Consider the following 22,796-nt stretch of genomic DNA (forward strand, 5'->3'; position numbering starts at 1 on the left):
ATTCCCAGTGGAAATCCTGGTGCTCGCTGTGCTCCAGCCCCAGACAGACAGTGAGCCTCAAGCCAAGGCTGACTCCCTGTGACCTGTCCAGACACATTTTCTGTGAGATCCTGATGGAAGAGGGATATAAAAACAACTGTATGGGCTGAGATTTTCTTTTTTTAGGCTCTGCGGCGGCATGGTAGGTTTAGTTTGGATCTTGGGAAGGAATCCTTCCCTATGAGGGTGGGGAGGCTCTGGGGTGCCCAGAGCACCTGTGGCTGCCCTGGATCCCTGGAAGTGCCTAAGGCCAGGCTGGCCAGGGCTTGGAGCAACCTGGGATAGTGGAAGGTGTCCATTCCCATGACAGGGGGTGGCCCTGGATGGGCTTTAAGGTCCCTCCCAACCCAACCCATTCTGGAATTCCGTGATTCAGCTCAGGAACAGGCTGCCCTGAGGGATGCCTAAGAAAAAAGTCAGTCTGATGTTGTCCTTCCCAAACCTGGGGGCAGCTGCCAGGTCCCTGAGCAGGAGGTGGCTGAAGCAGGTCTGGGGTGCTCACAGGGGCTCTTTTGGGGTGCCAGGGAGGACTGAGCTCTGTGGTGTGACCACACACACAGCTGGGCTGCACCGCAGGGTTTTGGGCTCAAGCACAGTTTCCGTTCTGGAGGAGGGGAAAGGGCCGCGTGACATCCTGCCCATGACACGGGCGGGTGGGAAAGTGCTGCTCCAGGCTGTCAGAGAAAAACAGGCTGAAGGGGAAAACAAGGAGCAAAATGTGTGAGCCTGTGGAGCTCCTTTAGCTATCTGCAGATATTGTTAAGAGTTAAAAATTATGCTTAATTCAGGGCTCACTCAGGGCCCTCTTCTTGGCATGTAGCAGAAACGGAGCTGATTGAGGAGTTTGGGTCCAAAGCAGGATCTTGAGTTAATCTCACCAGGCTGGGGGAATGTCCTGGGCTGTTCTGCTGTGAAATTCCACACTGTCATATTCCCTGGACTCTGGGCAGTGGAATCTGTGAGCTGGGGATCTCTGAGCTGGCTCCAATCAGTGCCCAGAGCAACAAAGTACTTTTTCAGCTGCAATTAACCCAAATTAGCCAGTGGGCTCCACCCTGCCTGTCCACCAGGCACCCAGCGCAGGCTCCAGCTCCTTCCTTTCCTGAGTTTATGTTACAATACCAAAAAAAAGTGCCCTTTGCACGTGGCTTGGTGCCTCCTGGGCATGAGGCTGTGCTGGGAATCACAACAGGAACCAGTGGCCACGTCCTTGTTCATCGCCCTGTGCTTCCCCCATCGCTGTTCCTGCTTCTGCTTGGGGCAACTTCCCTCTCCACAAGCTCTGGGCTTTCCCAGTATGGGGCGAGAGGGGGACTGGAGCCTCCATCAGGTTTTGGGGGGACCCTGCCATGTCTTGGAGCCCCTTGCTGCTCCATGTGCATGTTTGTTAACAACCCTCTGTGTGCATCCATCCTGTGCCTCGAGAGCTGCAGCTCAGCCCAGGCCCAGCCCAGGCTGCTCTGGGGATGCAAAGCCAGATCTTGGATGGAAAAACCAACATAAACCAGGATACACTCACTCTTGCTAGCAGGGATTTGGCTTGATCCAGTGCTCCTGGCAGGCACTTTGTTCACATCCCACATTTGCCCAGAGAAGCTGTGGCTGCCCCTGGATCCCTGGAAGTGTCCAAGGCCAGGCTGGATGGGGGTTGGAGCAACCTGGGATGGTGGAAGGTGTCCCTGTCCATGGCAGGGGGTGGAATGAGGTCAGCTTTAAGGTGCCTCCCAACCCAAACCATTCCATGGTTTTATGTTCCCCCGCCCCTCAGTGCTCGATTTCCATGGCCTTTCCTCCAAGAGTTGCCTCATTTCATCCCCATCTGACTTTTACCACTGTAAAACCTTTCAATCAGCCATGGGGACCTGTCAGCAATTAACAGGAAAAATGAAAGGACCCTGGTGCCAGCAGGGCGATGTACTCAGGGATGCACCAGGACAGGCACAGACGTCACCCTGAGCTCACACCTGAGCCACAGCCAGCTGCGCTCTGCCCCTGAGCAAAACATTTCCCGAAGCTCCGAGCTGGGCCGTTCCTCCTCCAAGCAGTGCTCAGAGAAGCAGCAGCAGCAGCGCCCAGAAGGACACCCACTGTTTCTGACACCCACTTCCTCAAATGCACCGAGAAGCGTGTGGAGAGCAGCCCCGGGCAGAGCGTCCCGGGCTGGGCTGTGTCCTCCCATCTGCCAGAAGAGGGGACAGAGAGGGGAGCAGACAGGGCATCACCTGAGAGCATCACTGGGGAAGCCAGAGGAGAGCTTTGCAGGAAAGCAGGGCAGGGAGGGACTTTTATGGGGTTGCTCAGGGCTGTTCTCAGAGGCAGGAAGTTCATTGGCAAATCAACCCTTGCCGAGTTGCTGCTCTTTGTGGGGGGATCGACCCCAGGTGCAGGATCTGCACGGGACCATCAGAGCTTGGTTTCAGCTCATCTCCTAAGCAAGCTCACCTTGAAAAAACAAAGCCCCTCCTAATCCAAAATGTCCCTCAAGCTGCCACGGAACTGGGATTTCAACCTGAAAATGGATGCTGCAAAAATAGGTACCGTGACTGTTTCTTTGTGCCCTTCTGTGTCTGCTGTGGTGCCCAGGGGTGGGTCAGGGGCTGGGGGTGTCTGTGGCCAAGCCCAGCTTATATTTTGGCTCCAGCCTTAGTGGGGGAACCTGGCCCCCCAGTGCCATTCTTGAGAGAGAGCAGATGATTTGCAAATGATTTGCAAGAAGTGATTTGCAAAGTTGTCACCGAGGGATGCTGTGGGAGCATGGCCAGGGCTGTGGCTCTGGAGGACACGGGGACAGGGCTGTTTGCCCCCAAATCCAGGTTTGGGGGATTTAAACCACACAGGCCTGCTCTGCTGGCACAAACCCTGCAGGAGGTGAGGCTCAGGCTGAGGGACGTTGGTGTGGCCCAGGCTGGAGGAAACAATCCTGCCCTGGCTCAGGTCTCTCGGCCCCACTGAAATCAGTGGTTTCCTCTCAGGGGTGGTGAGGAGCCTGGAGTTGTTGTGGGACAACTCCACCCAGTGATGTCCTGACCCACCTCCTGCCCCTGCCCTGGCTTGGCAGGGCTCTCATCCACCCCGGGATCTTTCTCCAGCATGGAAACCACTGAGGAGTGCCTTTGGGAAGGAGTGTGGCATCCCCGTGTGGGCTCCGAGGCCAAAATAACAGAGCCTGGAGTTGGGTCAAGCAACCAGGGAGGGCATTTAGGGGTGATGGGTGTGGAAGTCCAGCCTGGTGCATGCACTGAGGCCAAGGCCCTCTGTGGTCCTGGCGCTGGTGCCAAAACTCAGCCATGGCTCATGCTGGGGCTGCATTTCCCCCGGAGCACAGAGGTTGGACCCAGCTTGTCTCTGCTGCTCCCAAGGTTGTCCTGGCTGGATTTTCTTGCAAAGGCAGTTTGGATTTCTGTCTTAAGCCACTTTTATCAGAGTGGCCAAACCATTCTCTGCACACAAAACCCCAAATGAAAGGATGAAAGCCCCAAATGCACAGTGATGTGCAGGATGAGACCTCAGGTGGCTCAAAAACTCAAGTAGGGCAGAGGCTCTGTGCCATTTCCTACAGTCTGGGGGAGAAATCCCCATGTAGTTATTACAGAAGTTTCCTGGACTCCTGCACTGCTCATTCTCAGGATAATGAATTTTTTTTTGTACCAGAAGCTGTGGAGCAGTGGGTAAAGTCAGTCAGCAGCTCAGAAAAAAAGGCCAGGGGACATTGAGCCTGGTGGAAAGCAGAGGGTGGAGATGAGACAGAGGCTCAAATCTGTGTTGGTACCAGGAATTGCTTTTTTCCAAGAAAATCTGCTTGCGATGAAATCCCTGGTGCTTTTTCAGCTTCCAGCTCCTGGGTGCTGTTGGATGAGTGTATGTTTGTGTGTGTGTGTGTGTGTGCACTGTGTCCAGGGGTTCTGTGACTTTACTTGTGGAAATGTAAAGTCACATTTGCAAATGTTTGCAATATTTGCGAATTGTCACCTCTCCCATTGGCTCCTCGTGGTTTGGGGACACTTCCCCCTCCCTGCTCCAGCCCTGGCTGTGGCATAGGCAGCTTTTGGAAACCCCAGGACTGCGAAGTTCTTTATTTCAATGAAATAGAAATTTCCTGGTGAAACCTCTTTTACTGATTTTTCTTGCAAGTCCTTGAGGTCCCTCCCATGGGGCAGGAGCAGAGGGTGGCAGGGGGGGCTCCTGCCCAGGACAAGGGTTTGGGGCAGTGGCAGGGATGAAAGCCCCAAATGCACAGGGATTGCAGGATGAGACCTCAGGTGGCTCAGAAACTCAAGTTTCTCAAGTAGGGCAGAGGCTCTGTGCCATCTCCCACACTCTGGGGGAGAAATCCCCACGTAGTTATTACAGAAGCATCTTGGGCATCATGGTGGCTCCCTCTGCCCTTTCTCATGCACCCACACTTTGGCTCTTGTATCTGCGGAGAGAGCAGCAGGACATGGGCACCTCAGCCTGCTGGAGGTCCCCGGGGCTGGAGGAAGAGTGAGGATGTTTTGGAGGAAATAGCCAACCTCAGAAGCCGTTACCTCAGGAAACGCTTTGGGGGCACCACGTTTGCTCTTGGTGGCTCCTTCCTGCCCTGTGGGAGTTGCAGAGAGGAGCACAGAGAGGGCTGAGTGTGCAGGGATGTGCTGGTGAAGGAGATGGCTCCAAGTGCTGGACCATGCTGGTGAGAGACAGGGAAAAGCTTTGTTTCCATCCCGAATTCTGAATTGGTCACCACATCAGAGCTGGGCATTGCACTGGCCAAAAAACAGAGCTGGAAAAGTGGTGAGGGAGGAGCCCTGGTCTTGGTGGTGCTGGTTCTGTGGGTGCAGAGAACTTTCCACTGGGCAGACCCAGCCTCGCTGTGTGCAAAGCCAAGGGCCCCAGAGCAGCTCCCTCCCCTCACCCCCTCACATCATGGGCAAGAGATAAAAATAACAAGCCCCTCTTTTGGCCTTAAATGGGCCCAAAGTGTGGGGAGAGCTGCCCTGTGCAGAGGGCAAATGGAGCTGCATGTTCACAAGGTGGTCATGTGTGTGCAGGAACATGGCTGAGACAGGACTAGACCCAGGCTGCACCTTGGGCCTGGAGCTGATGCTCAGGAAAGAGCACTCCAGGGGATGCCTCTGAAGCCAGAGTCCTGACAGGCCTGGGAAAAGCTGCAAAGAGGGAGAGAATAATCCTCATTTCCAGCAAGGATGAACAATTAACTCAAGGCTGAGAGCAGGAGGAACCCCAGGCCGCAGCGCCCTGACGCAGTACCAGGCTTAGGGGAGATTGATATCCCCCATAAAAGGTAGCACTGTTGCATTTTTTCTAAACCCCACAGTTTCTCCTTCCAAATCTTGCTGGAATATCAGCACTGCTGGGCTGAGCTCTTTAGGGAAGGCTGGACATGGGGATGGATGGAGATCCATCCCTGAATCCACCTGTGTGGGTGTGAGTGTAGACCCTGCACTGACACAGCTGCACAAGGATTATCCTCGTGGATATCAGTGCTATGGAGAGCTCGCCCTGCCAGTGTCAGGGGATTAAACAAAACCAGATTTTTTTTCATGTCCCTCATTGATGTGGACATGAGGTGCTGCAGTTGGATAGGACACACATAAAACTCAAGAAGGCAGCAGAGCCCCAGCCTGTGGAAGTGCTGCTTCCTGCAGGGTTGGAGAAATTCCACTTGGGATTTACCCTTTGGCCATGGTGGTTACCCTTTGGGCAATGGTTTCTGCAGAGCAAAGTACTCCCAGGAGCCAGGCAGGGCCCTGTGCCCAGCAGGCTCCACACCTGCAGTGGCTCATCCAGCCCTGCAGGGCATTCCCCAGAAATCCTCACCCTGAGGAGTCAGGGACAGCCACACAATATGAAGGAAAGCGATTTATGGTGTCCTGAGCACTTTGCTGAGAACCATTAATATTTACAAGATCTGAGGAATGCAGGTGTTTTGGCAAAGAGCGGAGAAGCTGCCAGAGCTGGAGGAACAATTTGGAAACCCCATTTGGGTTTTCCATCAGGGTAATCCCCAGTATCAGCATTTTTCAGGGGAGCTGGCTGGTAAATCCCTTTGGAATGTCCCTGCTTCCAACCCCATCCTCTTCAGGACCGTCCTGTGGTAGCACACACTGAATGTGCAGCATCTTCAGGGTGCTTTGAAGTCTGGATTGGGGATTCACAATCCTTTTTGGGGTTTGGGAGATGATTTGCAGTCCTGTGGCAGGTTTGGAGTGGGAGGTGAGCTTGGAGTGCTCTACAGGACAAGGGGAAGATGCACTAGAGTTCTTGCCCTGGGGAATTTTAGAAGGGGAAGTGAGGACACCCTTGAGCTGAACCTCGGAAGCAATTGCCCCCTGCTCAGCCCTGGCTGCCAAGTTTTTTCCACCTCAGGAAATCACCATGTGCAGATACCAGTCAGGCCTAATTCCCCTGGAGTCACATCATTACTTTTTGCCCTGTGGCCATAAATGCAAGCTCTGCCCAGCTGGGTTGGCTCTGGGGGGCTGCAGGGCCTGGTGCAGAGGCAAAAATCCCATCTGGGAGTGATCCCTCCAAGGCATTTGCTATCACGGAGGGATTTAGGGATGCCACAGGGCCATGCCCCCAGTCCCTGGCACCAATGGAGCTCAGCTATGTAATGCAAACAGGAAACAGGGACACCACTCTGCCCAGTGGTAAATCTATGTTGGCTTTTTTTCTGTCCTTGGAGACCTTCCAGTTCCATAAATGTGAGTTCTGCCCCACTGGGAACATCAGGTTCTCCCAGAGCAAAACTGCAACTTCCAAGCCGTTTTTCCAAGCCAGGCTGGGTCATTGCTATTGCTGCACTTCGGGGAGGGGGCTAAAAACCACACACTCCCATTATTAAAAAAAAAAAACCAAAAACAAAAACGCGCTAATGATTTTCTTCTCACTTGCAAGACAATTGCTCCCACGCAGGAAAAAGGAAGTACACAGTGACAGCTACTGCAGCCACTTCCTTTGTAAACTCGGGCCAGTTCGCTCAGCGAGCAGAGGCGCCGAGTGCCACTCCCCGTGCTGGCAGCTTGACCCTGGTGTCCCCACAGCCTGTGTCCCTCTCTGTCCCTACAGCCCGTGTGTGTCCTTCTCTGTCCCCACAGCCCGTGTGTGTCCCTCTCTGTCCCCACAGCCCGCTCCAGGAGTGTGATGAGTGGGGATCCTGCAGGTGCCCGGCCAGGCTCCCCCAGCACCCTGGAGAGGCCCCTCAAGCTGGGCTGGCTGAAGAAGCAGCGCTCCATCGTCAAGAACTGGCAGCACAGGTACTTCGTGCTCAAGGGGCAGCAGCTCTACTACTACAAGGATGAGGACGATGCCAAGCCACAGGTAGGGTGATGCTGCTGGGCTTTGCTGGTCTTCAGTTGCCACCATGCTGGGGAGCCAAGGCCAAAGGAATTGGGGTTGTTCAGTCTGGAGAAGAGAAGCTTTGGGGTGATTAAATTTTGGCCTTCCAGTACTTGAAGGGAGCCTAAAAGATGGAGAGAGATTTTTTATAAGGGCCTGGAGTGCCAGGGCAAGGGGGAATGGCTTCCCACTGCCAGACCCAGGGTTAGATGGGATAGTGGGAAGAAATTCTTCCCTGTGAGGGTGAGGAGGCCCTGGCACAGGTTGCCCAGAGAAGCTGTGGCTGTCCCTGGATCCCTGGAAGTGTCCAAGGCCAGGTTGGACAGGGCTTGGAGCACCATGGGATGGTGAAGGTGCCCGTGCCCATGGTAGGGGGTGGAACGAGAGGATCTTTATGATCCCATCTAACCTAAACAATTCTGTAACTCCATGATTCCATGAAATGGTTTGGAGCCAGGTGTTAAAGGAGTTTTCTGCCTCTGGGCAGTAACAGAGATGAAAGGCCCTGATCAGGAACTTCATTGATGCACTTAAATGCCTCAGGTGCCTGCAAGCCCTGCTGTGCCCAAGCACTGGGGAACTGGGAAAACCCAGTCCAGTCACCATGAAGGAAGCTGCCATTGTCTCCCAGCAGAAACAAGCTGGGGAAGAGAGCTCAGCTCTCCTTTCAGGATTGCAGGTGCAGCAAGGGGTGCACAAGGGGTGCGAACTGAGAGAGCTTCTGTCCCTGCACTCGGTGAGAAAGGCACCTGACAGGATGCTTTTAGGGAAAATCAACAGGACTTTTGGCATAGCCTGAGGGTGAGGATCAGCCCAAGCCAGACCTTGGCCAGGCTGAGGGCTGGACAGATGGCAGCAAAGGGCAGCTGCTTCCTCAGGACTCCTCCCATGGGAGAGGCAGCTGGAAGGAAAGGAAATTTCTCTCTCTCTGGCCAGTGCACTTGCCTGGAAGCAATCAGGTGGTTTTCCAATTTTTTTTTTTCTTTATTACATTTTCCCACAGTTTTCTCCACACTGTAACTTACTTTTAGAGTATCTACCACCATTTCCTCCTTTGGAGAAATTCCAGGGAAAACTTCCCTCTGCTGTAAAAGCTGTTCCCTGTGCAAAGTGTTACTAGTAGCAAAACAACTCTCAAGATAGAAAACACTCCCAAGGAGAAGGTGATCAGTGGCTCCTCAGGGTGAGCTCAGTGGGATCCAGATCCCATTTCTGGCTTTGCCCCATTCCAGGGTGATGGGGAGGAGCAGCTCCAAGCACTGGAAATGGGATGTGGGAACAGAAAATGCTGTAAAATGTTTTTCATGGCACTTTTGGAAGCTCTCGCCCTGACCCTGCAGCACTGTCCAGCCCCGTGCATCCCAGCAGTGAGCCCGATGGAAGCAGCTGGGAGCCCAGTGGCTTCCAGGAGGCTGAAACTGGGGAGAAATTTCATTTCTGAGGCACAGACTCATTTCCTGCCCTGGGAGGCCTCCAGGGATGAGTCACCCCAGCCCCTCCACCAGTCCCCACTGGGGACTGGAAGGTCCACCAAAAATGACTGTTTTCCACTTTATTTTTTAATTTCCCATCCCTTTTCTTCTTTTTCTCTACTCCTCTCCTGCCAGCTTTGGGCTGGTTTTTGGATTTAAGCGATGCTGTGTTAAAGGAACAGTTTTTCTGCCCAGTGCAGCAGGAACAGGATGTTCTGGGGTTTTCCCAAGTCCATTCTCCTTTGTTTTCTCTTCTTCCACTCCCAATGAGGGCTAAAAGAACATAAGAAGGGAGAAAAAAAGATAAAAAAGAGCAAAAGAACCAGTTTTCTCATTCTGAGAATCACTTAATTGGAAAAATTGGCATTTAAGAAGTGGCTCTTATTGTTTGAAAAGTCATTGTAGTATATCTACACACATATAATTTAATGAAATATATCTCTTGCAAGGTGTTTGAAGGCAGGACTTGCACCCTCAGTGGTAGTGTGGCCTTGCAGAGGTGGCACACAGGTGTTTGCTCTGCTCTGTCCTAGGGCTGCCTGTCTCTCCAGGGAAGTACCATCAAGGAGGTGGCAACTAACCCAGAGGAAGGAGGGAAATTCATCTTTGAAATAATCCCAGGTAAGGATGCCTCCCTCCTCCTCTTTGCATGCTTTTGGGCTGGACTGTCCACCCAAAATCATTCTGGCAAGTTGTTTCCCAGTCCTTGTGCTCCCACTTCTTTCCAAGGTTCCCAGAGCACTGTTCATGGGAAAATTAATTTCTTGCTCTCACTATCCACACCCCAGGGCTGCAGCACTGTGTCAGTGCCCATGTCCTATGGTGAGGAGAAGCTTTGCCAAGCTGCAGCTGCAGCAGTTTCTGTTCCTTTCTTGCAGATCTCCAGCAAGTGTGAAATGACAGAGCTCCGCTTCCCTTACAGCCAAATGGACTTTAACGGGGAAATTTGGAGCCAAAAGCATTTAGTGAAGGAAACAACAGGAATGTGTCTTTTCTCCTGCAGTCCTCTCCGCAAATGGTGCATTAATGTGTGTTTTTGCAGGGGCAGGTGGAGAGCAGAACCGGGCAGGGCAGGACACCTGTGTGCTCATGGCCAGTTCCCAGGCGGAGATGGAGGAGTGGGTGAAATCCATCCGGAGGGTGCTGGGGTCAGCATCAGGAGGTAAAAGGGAGCAGGGACAGCTCCTGGAGGGGTTATCCCCTGTCCCGGGGCCTGGAGCACTTTTGGGTGAGGGTTTCAAGGCTGGGCTTGGAAATCCCTGGCACTGAAAAATGGGGCCTTAACGTGTCCCTTGTGTCCCCCATGGAAACTGCTGTGGGAGCAGCCCTGGTGCTGGGTCTGCTGCAAACACTGGCAGTGTGAAGGAAAGCCAAGCCTGAATGAACATTTCTGGGCTGGTTTCATCTTCTTTTGTCAGCTTCCTCATGGACTTTTTGACCCTGAAAATGTTGTTCTTGAAAACAACTCCCATTCAGGGATAAAGCCTTGAAAAATGCTGTTTTTCACCTGCCAATTTCCTCGCTTTGCTTTTCCTCTGGCTTTTCTTGCTCAGCCCATCCTTTCTGCTGCCATTTGCTCTCCAGCCTGCCTGGGCCCCACACTCACCCTCCTCACACCCAGGCACTCACCTCACTCCTTCCAGCCTCTGGATCCTCACTTCAGTGCAGTTCTGCCATTATAAAGTTGGAGTCAGGGGAATATAAACCATGGATGGATGACAAAGGAGCCCACTGTAAATCTGCTACCACAGGCAAAGCTGCAAAGGCAGCAGCAAAGATCACTCCAGCTACTTTCCCCTCCAGGATGGACAATCCAGCCTTTTCCTGTAAGGATGAACTCCCATGAGCAAGATCCAGCAATGAAGCAGGGCTGGGGGTGTCCTTACTGTCCTCGCAAAGAGCTTTAACCCAGATGGATGAAAATCTTGAGCCATCTCCTACCTCTCTCTGTGTTTTGTCCTGACCACAATTCCAGAGCAGCCACAGCTTCTCTGGACAGCCTGGCCCAGGGCCTCACCACCCTCACAGGGAAGGATTTCTTCCCAATATCTGATCTAAATCTACCCTCTTTCAGTTTAGTCATTGCCCCTTGTCCTGTCACTCCAGCCTTGTCCCAAGTCCATCTCCAGCTTCTCCTGGAGCCCCTTTAGGTACAGGAAGGAGCTCTGAGCTCTCCCTGGAGCCTTCCCTTCTCTAGGTGAACATTCCCAGCTCTCCCAGCCTGTCAACATATCTGGTTTCCCTCTGCATCTGAGTTTTTCTGCCTCCAAACTAGACCAGGCTGTGCCCTGGGGGTGGCAGCATCACCCAGCTGAAATGATGATCAAGCCAGGAATTTTCAGGGCATTGTCCCAGCTGGCTCTCGTATTTAATAATGGCTCTGCGTCTGATCCGGAGGCTATTGGTCTCTTCCAGCTAAATTAAGTGACTTTATATAAAAGAAAATATAAATTTATGGTACTACAGAGGACATCAGAGAAGTCAGGGACTATGAAGCTGCATTTGATGTCAACACGCAGGGTAACAGACCCCAAAACTCAGACTTGAAGTTTCTGAGTTCAGTGTAAGCTGGGAAACACAAGCTTTTAGAGCAACCACTGCATGGGGGAGGTTTTAGCACGACCCCACCTCGGAGCAGCCCTTGTGGCCCAGGTCACCGTGAACTTGCACACCAAGAAGCAGAAAAGCTGCAGAGTGTGAAGAAACAGCAAAAGCATCTCCAAAATCTCGGTGTGGTTTCACGGGGCTGTCACACCTCCAACATTGCAGTGCTCTGGGAGGTGTCCCCTAATCAACAAATCTGCCAGCCTGCAGTGAAAACACCAATTCATTACCAGCTACCAAAGTGGCGAGGCCAAAAATAAAGAGAGCTATTTACTTTTAGTTGCACAGTGACAAGTTTATATTCATTATTTAAAAGTGTAAGAGAGTGACAGATGAAAAAAATCCATGACAGGCAGGTGCTGACAAGCCTCGTGGTTCCAGGTGAGGGTGTTTACCTGAATTTTCCTGCTCTGGAGGATGCACGGAAATTATTTCAGCCTTCAGAGCACAAGGTAAACACACCACAGGCACTGCTAGGGCAGAAATATGGCAGAGGAGCAGAGGACCCTTTGCCATTCATATGCCAGAACCAGCTGGAGTTAAAATTTGCCTGCTCTTCTTACCATGCCCCAGGCTCTGAGGAGGAAGAGCTGGGATCCAGGCTGGCGTCTTCCCCCCTTTGAGTGCTGCTTCTGCTGCGAGTTCAGGAGGAAAAGGCCAGTTTTGCTCTGAAGGAAAGGTACTATCCCCTGTGGAACACAGCTGTCCTTGGCGCAGGCAAATTTTAGGAGAGGGGAGGGGGAAGAAAAGCACCTGGATTGGGAAGAATTCCAGCTCCAAGTCCCTGCAAGGACCTTTTTTATCTATTGGTGGTCTCCTGTGCTTTCTGTACCCTTCAACTTTGTGTGATGAGCTTCCTTCCCTCCCTGTGCCCTGTCCCTGTCTCCCTCTGGATCAGCATCCTGCTTACCCCAAGGCCCCCTGCTTGGTTTCAGTCATTTTGAGAACTGTTAGTTATTTGGAGGAGGAGCAAGGTTTTATTTTGCTATTATTTCTCTGGGAAAAGTTCTGTTTTCTGCAGAACTTTGTTTCTGCAGAGGAGTTTGCAGGGTTCTGGTACCTGGCAGAGCAGCAGGTCCTGCTGCCCCCGACCCCTGGGGCAGGTAAAGGGCCCTTGGCTGAGCTCTTGGGCTATTCTGACCTTGTGCCCTTTCCCCAGCGGTGTTTGGGCAGCGCCTGGCAGAGACCATGGCCTATGAGCAGAAATTCGGGCAGCACCAGGTGCCCATCCTGGTGCAGAAAAGTGCCGAGTTCATCCGGGAGCACGGAGTGAGTGAGGAGGGAATCTTCCGCCTCCCTGGCCAGGACAACCTGGTCAAACAGCTCCGGGATGCCTTTGATGCCGGGGAGAGACCCTCGTTTGACAGGTAATGCTGCATTCCCCCTCTTCCCCTCCCAAATTCTAAGGAAAAGCAGCCAGTCTGACCCCCAGAGCTCAGCAGTATCGTGCAGGAAAGCAGGACCCTCCAGAAGGGCTTAACGAGGAGAGAGGATTCAGTGGAAACCACAAACATTGAACCAGAGGGTGCTGAGATGAGATTATGCAAACAGAGGAAAACATTTAGGAAAATCCTGGCCTCATGCAGCAATTATGGTTTGCAGGAGCAGCCAAGGAAGGATCAAAGGGAAGAGCCTGCACTGCTCATCAGCTGAGGGCTTTGAGAAAGGAGAGCAAGGGCAGGGTCTCAAATAAGCTCAGAGAACACTCTCATACACATAGCAGAAGTTGTTCCTTTCCCTGCCATGATATTTTCCTCCTGCTGCTTTTCCCTACAACATCACATAGAGATGGGAGAGATTTTGAGAGATTTTTGCTGCTGCTAAGCTGTGTCCCCCTGCCCCTCCTCCTCTGCAGGGCCAAGAGGAAATGGAGAACTCCCTGAATCTGGGAGAGCTGCCTGTTGCTACTCATAGGAGAGAGACCTTTGCAGCTACTGCCTCTGCCATACCCTGTGCAAAATGGGAGAAGGAGGGTAAAGCCCTGGTGGGACCTTTCCCAAAGCCCTCCCTTTGTCCAGGGGTTTTTCTCACCTGTCCCCCCTTGATTTTGGCCCACCCTGCCCTGCTCACCTGTGCTGCTCCAGGGCTTCACCCCCAATTTGAGCTGATCAAATCACAATCACAGATCTGGGACAAAGGAAAAGTGGGTCCTGCCTTTGCACGGCACCTAAAGTGAGGAGTTTTGGCTCAATTCCTGCCCTGCCCTGTGAGCAGATCTGAGACAAGTATTGCCCAGGCTGCTGCTGTGTGTGAAGGTGACACTGGCCATGGGGATGCCCCACCTGTGTGGAATTTGGGAGCTGTCCCATGTGGCACCTGCACTTTGAGAGCCACCAGCAAGGCTTGGGATGCTCGAGGGAAGGGAGCCCCCAAACTCAGGAGCTCCCCTGGATTTTTGTGCAATGCCCATCTTGCTAAGCATCATGCAGGAACTTTGTCTCTGTACTCACAGGCCTGTCCCTAACCACAAAACCTTTCCTGTGTTTATCCAGCTCTGTTAGGAAAACCCCATCACTTTTACCTAAATCGCCCATCCAGGCAAAAGCCAGATGGCATGAAACCATCCTACCAGTGGCTTTCCAGCTGAATATTTCTACTTCCTAGGCACTGAGCCCTGCTCAGAGCTTTCCTGTTGGAATCTGTGGAGGGCCATGGGAAGGTGAAGCCTTTTTTAATATTTGCAGAACTGTTCTGCAGTGGGGCATGGCCAGGGAGCTCAGCCCTCCCCGTGGTGTTCCCCCTGTGCTGCAGGACTTGCAGTTGATGCCTGAACAGGCTTACCTAAAACAGAGGCTAGACAAAGTTAGAAGAATAAAAAGCAGATTAATTTATTAAAGGCCTTTAAGGTGCAATTAGGGCAGACAGAGCCTACTTGAGAGGCTACATCCAGAATGGACAGCGAGTCACAGGTTCTTCACATTTTATAAGTTCTGTCCATTAACATATTGAGCCTCAGTTCTCCAATTACACCTTCAGGTGATGATGTCAATTACCCCAAGCTTGCTCCCCTCAATTCACTGTTGTTTACATATTTTGAGGCCCTGAGGCAGTGAAGTGTCCTTGAATTCCCAATTTTGAGGAATTGTTTTGTTGAAAGATGCTGGGAGCAGAAGTTCTAGCACTTTTATATAGAGTCCAGAGCTACACACTAAAACCACAGATACATGAAAATTATAGAAGCTAAAAATCCTAAGGAATCACAGTGAGCATTGCTGTGGTGGTCTCAGGGTGACTGCAACCCCCAGGCATTCCAACCAAAACACCTTCTCAGTGAGGAGGAAGGCAAATAATAGGGTTTGCAGTGACGTGAGAGCAGCGAGTTGCTGGCTTGAACCTTCAGTGCTATCCTTGCAGCCTGTTTGGGTTTTCAGGGGTTTTCACACACACAACCATGGCAGGATTGAGTTGTGAGTGTTAGAAAGCTGCTTTTGCACTCCAGGCACCCAGGATGCCTTATGGAGTGCATTGGTAGGTCCTACAAAAACACAGCTCTGAAAAAGTCCCTCTATGTTTGTGTGTGTTTGTTTAAAATAATAGTATTTTACAGCCCAAACCAATCCTATGGATAACTGACCTGGGGGATTTTTGCTTGAAGTTTATAAGAGTTTAGTGACTTCAAGGTAGGTCAGATAGAGGCTCATGATCTTGACAGTGTCCCTTTGACATAATATAAATACAAGTGCTGCAAAGCTGCAAACATCTGTCCCAGCAGAACATCCCCAGTAATTGCTGCTGGTCTGAAATCTCTGCCAGCTCCACACTGGGAAGTGTGGCCAAGCATGGGAGCTCCAGGCAGGATCTGCACATGGACCCTCCGGAGCCCAGAGGGGGTGGGGATGGCTTTGCTTGGAATGGGGAGATGGAGAAGAGTTTTGCTTCCTTTTTCTTGGTTCTCCACCCCTTTGAATGCAGTGACAAGAGTCAGGGTGGTGCTCCAGAATTGCTGCTCCCACTCATTAAATAATGTGGCTCCATAGTTGTCCAAGGAGTGAAGAAAAGTGATTTTAGGTTCACAAAGTAAAGAAGGGAAATTCAGATGACAATACCTGATTAGAAGTCTGTGTTGTGCCAGGAGCAGCTGCTGTTGGCTTTGGCTCCTACTTTGCCCATACCTGTGCCTGGGTGATGGAGCAGCCAGGAAAAGGGACTGCCAGGCTCCAGGACTTCCCAGGGAAGGGCAGCTGGATGGAGCTGAGACTATGACTTTGTGCCTGCTCAAAACTTGGCATTGGGAGGAGGCATGAGCCCTCTACGTGAATTTTTTGCTGTCCCAGCCCAGCCTAGGCATGAATGCTGGGACCTGCCACCCTCAAGGTGGGGAAAATCTCCACCAAGCCTTTATTTTCCTGCCAGCTGGAGCCATTCACTGGCTTGCGGTGCCCTGTGGTTTCCCCTCCATCTGCTCTGGCCTCCCTATTTACACCTCTGTGTTTCCACATCTGCACACAGAGCTCAAACAGAGCCTCAGTGGGGGTTTGCCGACCTGCTGGGTCTGAGTTTCACTGAGTAGCTCTTTGCACATTGCAGGGACACCGATGTTCACACCGTGGCCTCCCTGTTCAAGCTCTACCTGCGGGAGCTCCCGGAGCCTGTTGTGCCCTGGCTGCAGTACGAAGATTTCTTGCTCTGTGGTCAGGCACTGGAAGCTGACGAGACAAAGGTAGAGATGCTTTGGTTTTCTTCTTTCTGGCCTTAAAATCTGTTTCAGTGCCAGAGCTTTATGAGCTGGAGGTGCCAAGTGCACAGCATCATCAGCTGTGTTCCAAAGTTATTGAGCTTTGGAATCTGGGAGGAAAAAAAAGGAAGAAAAAGAATAAAAAACTCTCCCAAAGCCAGTGGGGTTTCTCAACTTGACCACACGGGTTTGTGAATTTTAAAGCTTAAAGTTCTGCTCAGCACCATTTTTTGGTGGAGCCCTTGCAGCAAACAGCAAGTGTGAAAATCAGGACAGAAGGAAGCCCAACAACCTGCAGCCTTCACCTGGCTGAGCTGAGTGCAGAGCTGGCAGAGGGCACTGGGGGACACCAATGAGGGAAGTGGGGATTTGGGAGAGGGAGAAGTGAGAAACCGATGGGAACTGTCTTTTTCTAACTATGTATTTTGGTGGAAAAGAAGCCTTCCCTTTGCAATAGAAGCCACTCATGGCTGCTGTTCCTATCCATGGAATCATGGAATCCCAGAGTGGTTTGGGGTGGAAGGGACCTTAAAGCCCATCCAGTTCCACCCCTGACATGGATAGGGACAACTTCAATAGCCCAGGTTACCCAAAGCTCCACCCAACCTGACCTTGGGCACTTCCAGGAATAGAGAAATACACACAACAATGGTGCAAAACACACGGAACCATGATGTGGATCTCCTGGCAAGTGGGACCTCTGGGAGCTGCTCTGGGAGCTCAGCACAGTGTTTCCAGGGCAAATGTTTCTCATGGGTTGTTTCATTTCAGGACCTTTTGGGTTAAAAGTGTCTGAAATGTTTATACATAAGACACTCAAGGAGATGAGGCAGGAGTGGCTCTTTCCAGAGAGCTCATCCCACACTTGTTGGGCTGGAGGGAACTCTGCTCCTTCCGTAGCTGCCTCTCCTTGCTGACCCCTGCAGAACTTCTCCATGGCCGTGCTGGGCCTGATGGAGAAATGTGGCTTCCAAGGTGAGCAAATGCCAAGAAAATCAGAGCCATGGAATCACTAAGGCTGGAAAAGACCTTTAAGATCTTTCAGTCCAACCATGAGTGCAGTAGCACCGCCGTGGTCACCACTAACCTGTGTCCCTGAGTGCCACATGCACACGTGTGTGGAACACTCCCAGGAATGGGGACTCCACCACTGCCCTGGAAGTGGTGGAGTCACCAGGGAGAGACACCACACAGGCATGGATGGAGTGATCAAGAGCTGTTCTTGAGTCCATCTGTGCCTATGAATCTTACTGGAGCTGTTTCTTACTTGCATTTAGGGCCACCAGGAGCTCCTGAAGCAGCTGTCCCTCCTTCCCAGAGACAATTACAACCTCCTCAGCTACATCTGCAGGTCAGTGCTCTGCAGGTCAGCTCAGATTTGGTGTTGGGATCTGAAATGTCATCCCAAAAGATGACTCCTCTAGACAGAGACTTCTGAAGCTGTGCTTTGGTTTCCTTTGAGTCACCAGATCCTGATTTTTGTAGAGGAGAATTTCAGCCCCTGGGATAAACACCTTAACAATGTCTGAGCATAAATCACCACCCTCAAACTCACTTATAAATCCCTGAAAATTAAAATCAGGAGTAGTTTTCCTGGACAAAAACCTCGTGCACCAAATCTTCTGGGTTTCACCCAGTCTGGGTAGTTTTTCTCTGGTTAGAGCTTTGATGGGGGGATTCCCTTCCTTTCTGATTTGTTTTAGGGGGAGCAGCTCCTCACATGGTGGTTTTTATTTTCTGATATCAGTAAGACCCAGCTCCAGTTCATTCTTCTTAAGCCCAGTGTTTCTGTCCTTGTGACTGCAAGGAAGAGCTGGAAGGATGAATCAGGATTTTACACCAGCGGGGGTGTGAGGCTTTTTGAAATCTTCCACCTCTGATGTGAAATATGTGCCCTTGAATTCTGGCAGGTTTCTCTATGAAATACAGCTGAACTCCAGTGTCAACAAGATGAGTGTGGATAACCTGGCAACAGTGATTGGAGTGAACCTCATCAGACCCAAGATAGAGGATCCTGCAATTATTATGAGAGGTAAAAGGGGCTTCTGGAATGGTTGGCATAGGAACACCTGGGCTGCTGGAATACTGAGTTGCATCCACAGTCTCAAAATTAAAGATTTTTCCATGGGAGAGCTGTGGATATAAGCCAGAAATGTGCCTGGACACAGTGAGTACAGCAGGGCAGAGTCAAGCCATGTGTTTGTTAGGCTGCAAAGGTGTTTATGGTGACAAAACCCCCTTAGGAATTACACTGTGTGTTCCCTTCACAGAGTTCAGCCGATTCAGGAACTTGCTGAGGTAATTTCTGTATTGCTTAGAACAGGAAGGTGTAAAATTCTTCTTGGGGAAACAGAGGAAACTCAAAGAAAGGAGCATTTAGCTGTGCCAAATTGTGATTTTGTGGGCAGGGATGGAAGTAGCAGAACTGAAAGAAGAAATGTTTTAAGGTCAAGGGCTGCTCTGCTGTACAGAATCACATCAAGCAGGGGACTCTGCTCCTTCTGTGGCTTCCTCTCCTCACTGACCCCCTGCAGAACCTCTCCATGTTTGTGCTGGGGCTAATGGAGAGATGTAACTTCAGGGCAAGCAAATGCCAAGTCGTGGAATCACTAAGGCTGGAAAAGACCTTTGAGATCATCAAGTCCAACCACACATCTGATACCTGGGCTTTGCTCTTGAGCCGAAGGGTCACAGTTTGTGGCTTGGTGCACCTGAGCAGACTCCTGGCTTGGTTGCTCCATATCCTGCTCCTGCTGTTCCAGGGAGATACAAAAATCCCTCCCTTGATTTGGCTTTGTGATCCTGCTCCTGGTTTTCTGCTCTATCTCCATTTTAGACACCAGACAGACCAAGCAGAAATCCAAGTGGTCTGTCAGAAACCCAAGAAGGGATCCAGTGGTATTGGGTTTGCCCCTGACAATCTCTAATTCCTCCAGGCACACCCCAGGTCCAGAAGGTGATGACTGTGATGATCAGTGACCATGAAAAGCTCTTTCCCCCATCTAAGGATATGCCACCCTCCCCTCCTGCCCAAAAAAATGAGAAGAAAGCTCCCATCCCACGCAGCTCCGTGGGCTGGGGAGCTGCAGAGGACCCCACAGTGCACAGAGGCTCCATCCAAAGGCAAATGGTAAGGACAGATCCTCAGGGGAATAATCAAACCTACATTTATTAAATGTGTGATTAATTATGATGGGCTCTGACAGGTCAGTGAGCCTTAAAAACACTTGCTATTTATAGGTTAAAAAGCTGTATCTGTCATCCCTGGAATATTTACATCGGGAAAATGATGTAGATAAACTTTCCACTTTCCTGTGGAAAATCTGCTGTTCTGGGAAATATGAAAACTCCCAAAGCTTTTTGGCTAAACAGCCAAGCACATGAAACCTTTTCAGCTCAGGCTGGTGAAGGGAAAACATTGAGGATTAAAGGCTTTTCTCAGAAGGAATCTCTGCAAAAAGTTCTTTTTAATGGTAAACACAGTGCAATTCAAGATAGTTTTTTATGAAAAACTGTGGCTGTTTCTGCCACCAGGTCCAAATGTGCCCTTTGTAAAGCTTGCAGTGCCAGCAGTGGCTGTAACATGTCTGCTCCCACAGCAGGACAGGGCTCTCCTAAAGCCATGCTCTGTTTTACAGAGGGATGACTCCAATCCCAGCAGTGCCCCTGGCCCAGCTGCGAGCTCAAGTGTCCCCGGGGAAGATACAGAGTCCAAAGACACACTGGGAATGTGGAAAACACAGTCAAGGAAAAGAACTCAGACTTTACCTACGAGGAAATCTTTCCTGGCAGTGGCTCCTCCAGGGGAGAAAGGCAGCAAGGAGAAGAATGACATCTTTGCCAGTGACTTTTGGAAAAGCTCCCCTGGGAGCAGCACACACCCTGTGGCTTCTGATGGACACAAGAGAACGTTGTCTCATGATCTTTTTAAGCTGCTCGACCTTCACAGGGCTTCAACCTATGACAATATTCCCCCCTCCCAGGCAGAAAGTGGGGAGGGCAGTGGCTCTAGCCCCAGCCCTTCCAGCAGCATCTCCGAGAAGGAATTTCTGCCCTGCTTCAGTCCCAGCCACGAGACAAAGGAACCAGCCAGTCCCACCAGCAGCGCTGCTGAGGTGTCCAAGCCTGATGAGGAGAGCAGGGAGTTCCTGCAAAACATGATCCTCAAGCTGGAAAAAGATCTGGAGGCACAGAAAAATGACTACGAGAAGCAAATAAAAAGGTAACTTCAGGGAGCTGCTTTCTGCAGAGTGGGAATTGTGCAGCTCATGTTGCGACAGCAAACATTGGACAAATTTATTTACCAGTAATATTAGGCAGTATATAATAATAATGATTAATGATAAAATATAGTATTTAGCAGGCTATCTAAAAATCTATGTGCTGTACTGTATCAGCTGTACTCTCTTGACAGTAGGTAATGTATTATTACAACATTAATACTCCATAGCTCTTATCACATCATTATATGGCACTGCAATGTTCCTGCAATAATTACACTTTCATAATTCTTGTTATTACCACAATATTGGACCATTATACTTTCCAGAATTTCCATTGGTGTTTACAGCTCCACATATTGTTATTCTATTATGATTATTATCCCATTATCAATACGCATATATAGTGTTTATTGATTTATTGCACCAAATTATGCACCATTGAGGGGCTCAGGACACCATCTCTGGCTTGTTTTGCTCATTAATGACACTGAGGTCAGACTCCTTAAGAGCCAAATGATGACTTTCCAGCACTTTTCCAATCCAATACTTTCAAGGTCTGTTTCCGTTTGCAGTCTCCAGAAGGAAAACTATGAAGTCTGGGCTAAAGTGGTGAGGCTGAACCAGGACATCGAGCAGGAGAAGAAGAAGTCTGGGGAGCTGGAGCAGAAGCTGATGAATGTGGAGCGCTTGCGGGAGGACCTGGAGAAGAAAACCAAGATGCTGGAGGAGGAGATAAAAAACTTAACTAAATCCACGAGTAAAACTGGTGCTAAAACCAACTAGGAGGAGACATACAACTTTGTGCAGACACAAAATGCAGCTGCACGAATCCACAGGAATTGCAGGTTCAGAGCCAGGGACTTGTATTGTCCAGTGTCCTGCTACTGCCCACGGGCCGAGTGGGAGGAAGTAGACCAGAGCTTAGGAACCACGGAATTTCAAAAATATCCTTTAGCTTTTTTGGTGTGTTTATTTCAACTCCTCTTTCAGCTGCTCAGGTTACCTGGAGAATGTCTTGCTCTCAGAAGTTTGGGATATGGACACACGATGCCTTTACAGAAAGAAACCAGCAGAAACTCTCCTCCAGCTGCCTGTCTCCTTGCTGGAGATGCCCACATGCAAAACATCCATGAATACTGGATCTGGGCAGGCAGAGGAGCCCCAGGGCCTGGCGTGGCCCAGCCTGTGGGGCAGTGCTGGGTGGTGGAGGTGCACACATGAATCACCCAGTGCTGCTCTGTGCTTTCGTGGGGTTGAAGAAGCCCAGCAGCCTCAGGGTCTGAGATCTCCTGCAGCATCTCCTGCTGTGCTGTGCTGTGCTGTGCTGTGCTGTGCTGTGCTGTGCTGTGCCAGCCATCCCTGCCATTGCTCCAGGAAGAAGATCCCAGTACCACACAAACTTCATCAGTTCTGTGGCTGTTCAGTTATTTTAAATTCCCTACTGGCAGCACAGTTTGAGTTCCTAAATCCTGACAAAGCTGGGAGAGCACTTTCACACAACTGTCCTTGGAGCTCTTTGTGCAGAGGGAGTCCAGCAGCAACTTTCCCAGCACAGAAAATTCTGCAAGGACAGACTTCAAAGGATGACCAATCTGGACTTATTTACTGCCCCTGCTTTGGTTGTTTCGTCATTTTTAAAGTGCAGACAGGATTTCCTCAGCCAGCTTGTGGAAACGTGGGTTTGCACACCAGTGAGGATGTCGGGTCTCACCCCATCACTTGCTGCCATTAGTGCAAAGTGGTCCATCTGGACCCAAAGATGTCCCTGTGGCTATTTGTGACCTTTCTGCTTGTCCCCCACCCCTGCCAGAGAGTTGTCCTTCCAGCAGTACCATGGTGCTGCTGAAGCTTTTGGTGGAGGAAAGAAAAAAACAGGACTCTGGACAGTTATTTTCTTCTACAAAAAACCTTTCACTTATTTATTTGAGAAAGGGGAACTATGAAGGCCTAGAGCCTTCACAGGAACAGGAAAGGGAAATCCATGGAGACCTGCAGGAGTTTTCAAGCAGGACCAACTTTTATGCCAGGCACATTGAGATGAATCACAACACTGGATTGTGGCTACTGAGGACTTGGCTTTGGCAAGGCAAAAATTCAGCTCCAGACAGGTTGCAGAGCTGTCTGACAGGGAAAACGAACTGGGGAGAGAAAGGGACACGGAGGAAAATGTGTGAAAGGAGGGGAGATGGGAGTGGGAAAATGTTATTGGAGAATAAAAGTCAATGTTTTGTAGAAAGCACTTGCTGCTCTCAGCTTTGCTGGGGGTAGGGGGGCTGGTCTAGCCCTAAAACTGAGCCCAGACTCAGTCTCAGATTCAGTTTGGTGCACTGAACCCACCTTTGTATTTTATACCCACAGCTTTATACCCAGCTGTGGGTATAAAGTACTGGGGAAGGAGAGGTTTGTGAAAGCTGAGCTGCACTCAGAAACCCAATCCATAAATGG

The 22,796-nt window shown here is 50.7% G+C and overlaps 1 protein-coding gene across 3 annotated transcripts; it reads left to right on the forward strand.

Annotated features, from left to right (window-relative positions):
• The first annotated feature begins 2,097 nt into the window (after window positions 1-2,097).
• On the forward strand, window positions 2,098-22,587 carry ARHGAP25 (Rho GTPase activating protein 25). 3 transcript variants are annotated; one of them, XM_085080642.1, is made up of 11 exons: window positions 2,098-2,573; window positions 7,166-7,359; window positions 9,383-9,470; window positions 9,892-10,011; window positions 12,613-12,820; window positions 15,981-16,113; window positions 17,406-17,479; window positions 18,039-18,160; window positions 19,065-19,258; window positions 19,767-20,350; window positions 20,924-22,587. In XM_085080642.1, the coding sequence occupies exons 1-11, from the start codon at window positions 2,513-2,515 to the stop codon at window positions 21,132-21,134; spliced, it is 1,989 nt and encodes a 662-aa protein (XP_084936768.1). In that variant the 5' UTR covers window positions 2,098-2,512; the 3' UTR covers window positions 21,135-22,587. The 3 variants fall into 3 exon arrangements, with proteins under 3 accessions (XP_084936768.1, XP_084936769.1, XP_084936771.1); XM_085080643.1 differs by having other exon boundaries at window positions 2,099-2,573; window positions 7,137-7,359; XM_085080645.1 differs by lacking the exon at window positions 2,098-2,573 and adding an exon at window positions 4,248-5,320.
• The last annotated feature ends 209 nt before the right edge of the window (window positions 22,588-22,796 follow it).

This window comes from Lichenostomus cassidix, chromosome 22, assembly GCF_008360975.1.
Source record: "Lichenostomus cassidix isolate B80296 chromosome 22, HeHo_3.0, whole genome shotgun sequence".
Classification (NCBI taxonomy): Eukaryota; Metazoa; Chordata; class Aves; order Passeriformes; family Meliphagidae; genus Lichenostomus; species Lichenostomus cassidix.